This window comes from Lathyrus oleraceus, chromosome 7 (assembly GCF_024323335.1).
Source record: "Lathyrus oleraceus cultivar Zhongwan6 chromosome 7, CAAS_Psat_ZW6_1.0, whole genome shotgun sequence".
In the NCBI taxonomy this organism is placed as follows: Eukaryota; Viridiplantae; Streptophyta; class Magnoliopsida; order Fabales; family Fabaceae; genus Lathyrus; species Lathyrus oleraceus.
In genome coordinates, this window is record NC_066585.1 from 536,872,056 (window position 1) to 536,882,907 (window position 10,852).

At 32.2% G+C, this 10,852-nt stretch overlaps 2 protein-coding genes across 3 annotated transcripts; both read right to left on the minus strand.

Moving 5' to 3' along the window:
• Window positions 1-3,340: 3,340 nt before the first annotated feature.
• LOC127107747 (PRA1 family protein B4) lies at window positions 3,341-4,516 on the minus strand. The gene has a single exon (XM_051045071.1). The coding sequence runs from the start codon at window positions 4,303-4,305 to the stop codon at window positions 3,637-3,639; it is 669 nt and encodes a 222-aa protein (XP_050901028.1). The 5' UTR covers window positions 4,306-4,516; the 3' UTR covers window positions 3,341-3,636.
• Window positions 4,517-7,487: 2,971 nt separating this feature from the next.
• On the minus strand, window positions 7,488-10,148 carry LOC127107748 (uncharacterized). Of its 2 annotated transcripts, XM_051045072.1 has the most exons (4): window positions 9,870-10,148; window positions 8,153-8,353; window positions 8,022-8,080; window positions 7,488-7,846 (listed from the first exon to the last, which is right to left on the minus strand). In XM_051045072.1, exons 1-3 carry the CDS (start codon window positions 9,978-9,980, stop codon window positions 8,027-8,029), a joined length of 366 nt encoding a protein of 121 aa, XP_050901029.1. In that variant the 5' UTR covers window positions 9,981-10,148; the 3' UTR covers window positions 7,488-7,846; window positions 8,022-8,026. The 2 variants fall into 2 exon arrangements, with proteins under 2 accessions (XP_050901029.1, XP_050901030.1); XM_051045073.1 differs by lacking the exon at window positions 8,022-8,080.
• Window positions 10,149-10,852: the final 704 nt, after the last annotated feature.

The window sequence follows — 10,852 nt, forward strand, 5'->3', positions numbered from 1 at the left end:
AATTTTCTCACTGTTATCACCACAAGTTTAAATTTATTTTATTTTATTTTACATTTCAAATACTCATAAACAATCAAACATTTGATAAACAAATCTTGAAGTAATATAAGTTATTGAATGGTCTTTAAAACTCAACAAGTCTATGTGAAAATGGTAAAAATTTCACTTGTTATCTGCACTACAAAATGGACATGAAGTAACAGGCATCAAACTTGATAGTCTCTGTGAGATGGTGAGTTTTAATAAATTAGTTATTTGTTGATGGTTTATCTAGCATTAGAGAGTGATATATATATATATATATATATATATATATATATATATATATATATATATATATATATATATATATATATATATATATATATATATATATATATATATATATATATATATATATATATATATATATATATATATATATACTCTATTGCTCAAATTAGTAATTGTATAAGACAAAGAAGAATATTTTAAAATTTAGAGAATGTGTACTTTGATTTCGAAGTTTGCTTCTCTTTTATAAGTGAATTTTATGATTTTTCAAGAGTCCATAACCTTTCTATGTAGAAAAGGTGTAACTTTTTACTCAATATGTCATCTGATAATCCTTATTCAATCGCTCACCTTGATTAGGTGTTTCCTTAAGATAGAACTTAGTATATTCTCGAGATCTTATAGCCCTCCTTTTGGCGTATTTTCTTCTTCTTTCGTACTCCGATCTAATTGTTCTTAAGGTTATGGGTGGGGGGTGTCCGCAGGTTAAACAAGATCAAACTTGATCAAATCTAATATCCAAACCAATCAATAGTCTTTGATTTGGATTAAGTGTTCAAACAAATAAACTTAGTCATCAATATGTTAGGTCGATTTTGCCAGTCATGCCTAAGTATTTTTTTAAATTGTAAATAAAAATATTAATTCAATTAACATATTTGTTATACATAAACATTCAAAAAATCATAAAATTTTAATATTTAATTTGAATAAAATGTATTATTTAATATTTAAAAATTCTTGATGATTCGAATCAAGTGCAAAAATAAATATAAACCGTATAAAACATAATTTAATGGATAAAATATCTCTCTTTTAATAAACTAATTCAATCCCTCAAATTTAATTTAAACTTAAATTTTTTACAATTAATAAAAATTATAATTAAATCAAAAAACATGTATACATGATAAGGAAGAATTATGAATTATGCTACATAGTTTATATAAAAAATAAAATAATAAATTGGTTTGTGGATTTAAAATTTCAAAATTTATGAGTTAGACCGAACCACCTTGACTCATACTCTTATTTCGCAATTGTTATTATATATATCTTTAACCAATTTTATAATATCGTGTTTGAAAACTATTTCATATTTATAAATTTGTAAAACTAAAATATTGTAAGAAAAAAAGAGTGATGCACTATCACTTTAAATTAATTTTACATGGTCAATCAATGACGATCGTGCATCCCATCACATTTTGTACTGTCAATCAATGACGACTATCCATATAACAAATATCTCACCCTATTACGACTATCCATATAACAAATATCTCACCCTATTACGCTTATATTTTAAACATGACATATTGCCAATTTTTTATTAGATTACATATCAAAACTATTTTATCCAATTAATGCATATCCATTAAACTCATAATGAGAACAAATAAATTACTTATACAATTTTGAAATATTAAAAAAATTGTATATGAACCATCTCAATTACAATTGTGTTTATCAAGCAAATGTTTTTTATTTATTTTTGTATATAAATCAATTTCAAAAATAAAATCAGTAAACTTTTTTTCATTTTTTTCTTCAAAACATGTTTTTGAAATTAATAATATAAAATAGATTTTGAAAACTAAAAAGATAAAACTCATTGAAACAAACAATCTCTTAATTATCTTTCTTGGAGTCAGTGGTACTCAAACCAGTTTTCTACATTGCTACAGAAGTATGGGGGAGCAACTTGTTTCTCTATTTTCAATTTCAAATTTTGCCTAGGTTGACCAATACATATAATCACGACTAAAATATTTCATCTCGAGTGTATAACATTTGACTCTGATGCATGTACAATGCATTTTTAGCAGTAAAAAGGAAAATAATTTGTTTAAAATTTAACGGAACAAGAGAAATAAGTAAGAAGTAAAAATGGTTGTTCTGTGCCATTTCTACGTGGCCTGCTTCAAGTTGGAGTATAATAATATATGTCAAATTATAAAACAGGGTACAGTAATTTGTTCAAACTTTGTTGTGTTTGTTTTGTTATAAAAAAATAACAGATATAAAATGAGATACTTCTACAGCATTTTCGCATAAATTTTGCATCTACCAAACTCTGGAAGTAGAACCAACAAACAGTATAAGTATAGCAAAAACAAACTCATACAGTCTTGTTGAGATCATTCTCTATATAATAGTTTGTACATACAAAACCAAACATAATCCAACAACCAGTACATCTCAATATTTTGAGGATACAAAAACTAAATAAATTGAACATCAATTATATCTTTCATTACTAAAACAACAAACTGGCAAGAAGAATTAATTATATCTTTAATTCTTTTTCTGACCTCAAAAGTTTAGAAATATGAAACTAAAAGATTTTTACTAAGAAAAATCAATTCTAACACTTGACAGATATGTGATTTCACAACTGTTTACCTAAAAGATATAACAGATTTTCTCAATTAAACTCAAATGAATGAGTGTGACTCAATTTGCCCCACTTCATTAAATTATCAATTAGGGCATGAATAAGAGATCAAATTAGAAGATTAATCGTACACAAATCTTTGTGTGACAATTTGACTCCCTCTATAGTTTGACAAATGCAAACATAGGGATCCCTGATGTCCGAGATTGAGATGTATGCAATCACGTCATCAAGGGATCATGATAGTTGAACAAATGACAGAACGAACGTTTCCACTATATCAAATTGGCTTTAAGTCAGAATATGAATTGACTGATCTTAACAGAAAGAGTAGTGATTCACAAATATGTCACGGGGAGAGTAATGTACTTGCGTACATCATCTATCTTAACACCTACACCTATGAAAAAAATTATATTTTATTTATTTATTTTTTAAAATTATTACCGACATTGATGTTTCTTGTGTCCGTCCTTCATAATAGATAACACTTCTTGCACAACTTAAGAGGGAAAAGATTAAACCCTAATTCTATTCTTTCTTCATACCAGAAATAATTAAATCTAAACAACATCAAGTGGACATAATGGTTGTGTAAACAATACAGAACAATGATTTATTTCCCTATTGATTCAGAATAAACCAAAAAATAACCAATAGCTCCTAAAATTACAGAACCAATATATAGATTACAGAAAATTGATAGATCCATCAACAACATAACCAAATCATGTATAATACAAAATCAAAATAACAAAGATCCGTACATATAATATTCAAGATTCATCTTAACCTATATTTATATTTATATAAATCCAATTTGTCAATACTGATCATGGAATTAAAAAAAAATACAAAATATAGAACTGGTTTTTTTCAGCAATGGTTTCGCCACAGTACCAAAATTCAAAGGATCAGGCTAAAAAACCGTTACCGTTTTCATATTGAAGATATCTTCAACACGCTCAAACGCGTCCGGTGACGGAAGGAACAGCGGCTGCAACAGGAGTGCGGAGGAACGAGAGGAATCCAGTAGCCTGAGAGTTATCCTGATCATCAAGGAAAAGATCCTCAGGTGCGCGGAATGCTCCATGGATACAAACAACAGCAACGCCAAGCATTAAAGCTGAGACGAGAACAGAACCAACGCTGGTGAGAAACACAACGATAAGAGTGAGTCCTGAGAGAATCGCTAGGGTTTCGAAATCAGTGTAAGTGCGACCGAGGATAACGAGAGGACGATCGGAGGGACGGAAGAGGTAGAGAAACGTCCACGAAGCGAGGAGGCCGACGAGGAGAATGAGAGAGAACGGATTCGTCAGGAGAGACACGGCGAGGATCCCTGCGACGATGGCGTAGTAATTGACACGGAAGTATGAGTAATTCTTGCGGACACGGAGAGTCGCTTCGGAGAAGGATTCAGGCTTCGAGAAGGCGGATCTGTCAACGAGTTCCGTCCAAGGGCGGCGCAAGGCGAGGCCGTGGCGGAGAGACTCGGAGAGGTTGTTAAGGAGAACACGGACGGCTGGGGAGTTGGCAGGAGCATCAGATCCGGTGGCAGCGACGGTGGATCCGATTGGTGGAGGAGGAGGAACGTTGGCGACGGGGAGAACGGGTGGTGCGGAGGAGGACATTGTTGTAACGGTCTAGAGAGAGAAAGAGAGAGAGGTTTGTTGGGAGTTTAGAGAGAGAAAATGAGAGGTAGGGGTTATGATTGAAATATTTGTATTGTGATTTTGTGAATTAGAAGTAAAGGGGTTTTTGATTATTCTTAATGGTTAAGGTGTCGAATCCACCACCGACGAAAAAACGCAGTGGCGTTTGCGGGTAGGAATGTGATTGGTTCATTCTCGTCACACGTCGTTTATATCATGCCAGCGTGTTTGCGGAAGTATCGTGGAAGTTTAGTCAACAAAAAATGAAATGGTAAATTTTTTAATTTTTTTATAACTAAAAGAGGGCAATGGCCTATGATATATAAAAGAAAATTAGAGGGACTAAAGCCTAAACCTCAAACCTTTTATATATATATATATATATATATATATATATATATATATAATATATATATATATATATATATATATATATATATATATATATATATATATATATGAAAGTTAAGAACTTCAACTTGTTTCTATTGAAATGCATAATTACATTGAGATGTATACAATTCCATTAAGTATAGTTAAAAATTAATAAGTCTATGAGTTTATGCACAATGATTCTCTTTTATGTAAATATGAGTTGTCAAGAAATTCGATCCATTTAGACGTTGAATACACTTGTCCCGTCTATTTCTAACCTTCCAAGGCACATCTGAAGCATTACTAAAAGTAAGAACCATTAGTTTGAAGTGAGACTCCAACCACAATTGATCTAAATTCTGATTTAAGGCATGCTCCATACCAATTCTGCACCAAATTTGCAAAGGCAACATTACACCAAATTTACAAATATTCCCCTTGCCATCATCATTGCAGTCGCCACCGACAACGACACCATTCAAATTAAACTTGAGACTTATTTTAGTTTTATTAAGCTCCACAATGGACGTCAATTCTCACTGTGAACACCAATTATATTTATTAAAAGTACAGGTAGTAAAAATGTTTGTTCACGTAAGAATTGTGAGAGACTCTATATATCTTTATGTGAAATTAGTGAATGATCTTTCTTGCACTATGACATAGGAATATTTATTTCAAACTCTATGGATTAAGCTAGATGCAAGTATACAGTTTCCCTGTTTTTTAGTGGAACTGAGAATATGGGATGACGACTTCTTTTTCAAATTGAGGATATGGTTTTTTCTCCTTTAAGTGTCATTCCAAATTGCATTCCTTAAACACCTCACATAACATAGAAGAGAATTTAACTTAACACCCCCCAATTATACCTGACATTCACATATTTTTAAAATTTCAAAACTATCCCTGACAAAAAATTGAATCAAATTTCCGTGTAAAGTTTTTGGTAGACAAATAAAAAATTTCGATACAAACTAGGTAATCTATTTTAATCTCCGATATACCAGAATTTATGAAATTTCCGTGAATTTACAAATAATATTGGGAATTCTAAAATTATAATTTTATACCGAAAATTTCAATCAAAGTGAAATTTTTGGTAGTGTTAATTGTTTGAAATTTTAAATGCTTAGGATTTTACCGATAACTTTGGACGACTGTGATTGCACAAACAGTTTTGTGTGATACAGAATAAATGCAAAGTTGTATAAATAAGGGGGTCAGTTGTTGTTTGATAAAAATATCTCAAAATGTCTCTTCCTTAATTTTTTATTAAGGCAGAAGTGTATTTCAATGGAGCTTCACCTCCTGTAAAATTCTGGATTCCGATTGGCATCACATCTCTCGTCGCTTTGACATCCAAGTTGAATGAATTATTGCCTGATACCGAAAACGGAAAGTTGAGAAAGATCGGATTTCGTGAAGATTGAATTGATATTGATGAAATGATAAAATACAACCTTATTGAGGTAAAGACCAATGAAGATGTGAAGGATATGTGGAGATCATTTCACCGTAGGTTAACAAAGGGACCGATTGAGTTAGATGTTAAGACCTCATCAGCAATGTATCACATTTGTCCCATCCGCTGGATCATGAACATCCTGAGCATGAACTACCTCGGCATCATCTATGGATTACTCAAATGATCTAACAAGTCTTCGTCTGGTGTTATGGGTGCGCGGAACCGTTTCCGATGTGAACCGGTTGGAACCACCTGTCCAACCCGTATCTGGGAAGACTCAACCTCATTAGCCCTAGTTTGGCGTGTCGTTCTATTTGCCGCTCTACTTGCAATAGTGTTGTTCATGTCCCTGTATTTCACTGCAAAAAACCAAAAAATAAAAAGGATCAATAATTATTGGTAATTTCACTAAATTTACAATTTTTCTAATTTTTTAGGAAATTCTAAAATTTTCGTTGAAAAACAAAGTTTTTATAACTATCAAAATTTTTGAAATTTCCAGAAATTTACAGGTCATTTTTATACCGATGAAATTTCTGTGATAAATTATAAAAAAAATTGAAATTTAAGATACATAATCACTTAAATTTCATAATTCTCGATAAAAACATAATATTTTTTAAGTTTTCGGTAGATAAATTGAAATTTTCGGTATCGCCCAGAAAATTCAAAAAAACACATGTGTATAATTGAGATTGGCAAGTTAAATTCTCCACATACAACATGCCATTAACAGGCGACCCAGCCCACGGGAGACGGCCCGAAGAACATTCAACCCCAACGTGACAACGTACACGCCCCCAGCATTCCAGTATATCATTTGATCGATTTTGCCATAGGTTGTCGGGCCCAAAACAATGGTCCCATTTCAAAATTAATTTAAACTTATTTTTAAAATATTCATTTATAGTTATAGAAAACATTGATAGTTTAAAACCCATTTACCTACACACCCAATAATTTTTTATCTTTTTGTAACATCAACTTCAAAAACTCCACAATCCTAATTTTCTATTCTCTTCTACGGTTCATTGTGTTGCAGACATGCTGTCCACATTTTTCTTCTACAATGGAAAATTGATATACATAAGAAAATTTATCTCCCATTAATTTACCAAATCATACTCTATTACTAACAGAAATCATACACACATAAAATGGACACTGTCTCCAAAAGTAAATAGAAAAAGATAAAACGTGATTGAATAACATCGCAGCACTGCATTCACAGCTATGACATAAACCAGACACCAATCAATCATTAGATAGAACTATTATGGCATCACAACTATGACATAAACCAGACACCAATCAATCATAGATAAAACTATTATGGCTTCATATTGATAAGCAACAGACAGGTATTTCATCTAGGAATCATGTTTAATTGATCATGCATCATCAATACAAATGTCCATTTAAAATGATGCCGGATAATGTTTGTCCAAAAGAACGATAACCACACATAATCACCATTTGACCCTACAATTGACCAAATTGACTGCATGACTCGCTTAGACCACCAGAAACCTTAAGTACTAATGTTATGACATCAAATATAGACACATAAGTAGAAACGGAACATAATGAAGACTCCATCCAACATTCATGACACCATGAGTAACCAAACTAACATGGAATTCAGAATGTAGAACCGTTCCATCCAAAGTTGGAACCCTGCAACACAATCAAAGCAGAAATGTCAGCAAAAGAAGCAGAAGCAACTATTTACTGTGCATAAAAGTAAACACTGAAAAAGGGGAGGCGATGTCAAAAGAAGATACAGATTGAGTTACTAATTACATCTTAAAAGGGGCTAACTAACAGTTTTGAACGGTAAGGATTAATTTACATGATCTATTGCTGATGTAAAGCATGCAAACACTGTGCATATTCTTGACTCTGATGGGCCTAAACAAAAACGAAGATTGCAATAAGAAAAGACCCTTCTTTTCACGACAGCTTAGAGATTTATACACTTGCCTTGGTGTCATAGAATTTCAAGAAGAATCGTGACTTGGGCACAGACAACTTGGTTTCGATAATTGCAGAAATTGCAGCACTTAGTTTCTTGTTCACATCCGGGTTAAGACCGCCAATGGACACCAATTCTCCATAAGCTGCTGGCTGCTCAGTCCCACCAAAAGATATGGGTACTGATCCTTTCAGGACAATCATCACATACTGTGAAATCAACAAAGGTGTGACTACTAATGCTTTAAAAACACTTATTACATCAAAACTACAAAATATAATGGCAAATCAAAGAATATAATAAAAGAGAATAATAAACTACCAGCCACAAAAAGCAATTAAACATAAATATAACACCCTGCATCTAGCATCAATCTAAAGCATCCTTAAAATTCACTCAAGATTGTTTGTTCAAATTCAAATCAAAGTAGTTAAAGATTTAACATGAAAGGTGTCCATATGGTGCCAAGGAGTTTATTGCCTAAATCAGAGGCACCATAAAGCAGTTGGAAAGGCACTAAGCACACTAGAAAATTAACAAACAATAAAAATTAAGAAACAAATAGTAGGACATTTGACTTTAATTTTCGAAATAAATTAAGTAATCTGAGAGTTGGTGTCGCTTTTAATATTCCAATTATTTTTAGCCCTCTATACCATCCCTCTTAGCATGTTAGACACATTGACTAGTCAGTGTTTTAAATTTACAAACTAAGTGCTAACGGCGTGCCTTGACTGAGCCAGAAAGGAGAAGCAGCAGTACACAGGGAAGTGCCTTATGGGATACTAGTATCTCAGAAGCCTTTTACTTCACTTGTTCAAATGAGCAGTTTTAGAAATGCATATTGAAAACATGAGACTGTTAGATACATAGAGAAATGTAGGACAACTTAGAGCAATAAATGTAAAATTAGAACTTTAAACAGTTAGATACACAGGAAAATGTAGAACAACTTCAACCAAAAGACTGCATTTGCAGACAGGTCATAGCGGAAGACCAAAATAGTATCTCGAGGGAAATCATTTCCAACACCTACTATAAACAGCACCCAAATAAGGGTTGGACCCATTGTTGTTCTCCAGTGGGTAAGTTGGATTTCCAACAGAGTGAACCTCCATCTTCAACTTGCGATCTAATAATAAAGGTCTTCAATAATTGTCTGCATCACAGCAACAACAAATGCAGACACAATGTCACGATTTTTGGAGCCTCTTCGCATCAGCCACATATGTCTACATTTTTCCAGAACATCCAACTACAATCCTTAACTACATCTCCACAGCCTAAAACTTATGAATTAGTCAAAAGGTAACGACTCCATCCGCATTCGTTAAGGCTCCCTTTCAATCTTGAATATGTTTTCAACCGGCTAATTCTAGGGTTTTCCATTCAAATAGGGTACACCAATTTTCGCCCCCTTGTGAATAATAGTCAGATTATGATAAAACATACAAGATAATTATGATTAAATCTTCGCCGATCACTAATTTTCAATTAATAACACAGTTTTCTACAAAACATTCTACTAAATTAGGTAAAAAAAGCATATCAACCCCTCCTCAGAAACTAAAAGCTCATCATCTATCATTTTTCACAAATCAACACAAACCACATGAAATTTCAACATATTGCAGAAATTGCAGGCTATTCCAAACAAACTAGAGAGAAAATCATACAAACAAACTCAAAATAACTGAAGAGAGATACAGCGAGAAAGAGACGTACGGACTCAGGTTTTCCGATGATGGTTGCGACGGTGGAGGTGGCTTCGGAGAGGATGGAAGAGGTGTCGACGCCGTCAAGGTTGACGTTGGTGGAGAGATTGAGGCACGGCATCGTTTCGATATCTCTCTCCAAATCAGAGTGAAAGTAAGAGCTAATCTTAAGAACCGGTAGTAGAAATTCTAAACCCTTTATAAGATAGAATCACTAAATACATGGCATCCTTTTCTATGTTGTTTTCAGTTACCAAAAAAAAATGTATTTGGACACAACTTTCATACAAATACAAAACAGCTGTATAGTATTCCTCTAGTATATGTTAAAATTATTTTTGTATATTTAGATATTAAGAAAATATTACTTTTTAAATACATTGAATAACAATGCATCTTATTTATGCATAGTTAACATATAATAATTTTTTTTTCTTATAAGAATAAAAGTAATAAATATATAAACAGTTATATATATATATATATATATATATATATATATATATATATATATATATATATATATATATATATATATATATATATATATATATATATATATATATATATATATATATATATATATATATATATATATATATATATATATATTTTATTGCGGAATCAGAAATGGAAAGAATTGTAAGGCGGAGCGATGCTTTTTGAGTGATATTGTGATATAACATCGTGGATCGAATGTTGCGATCACAATGCTTCTTGAATCGGAGACGTTGATCTTGCACTGACGTCACCAATTAACGTCGATATTGAATTGGCGTTGCTAATCTCCGGTACGACGGTTCAAGGGGATACCTGCATGGTTAACACTCCAACACTCAAGTTAGTTAGGGTTCAAGATAATTGTGGTGAAAGTGGATATTAGACACCGTATACTTGAAAATTCTTTGTGAAGGTTTTACCTTGGACTTAATGGAGTAGATCGGATAAATGGACCTCGTGTTATTGAGTTTTTGGCTGACACGGAACAGTTAC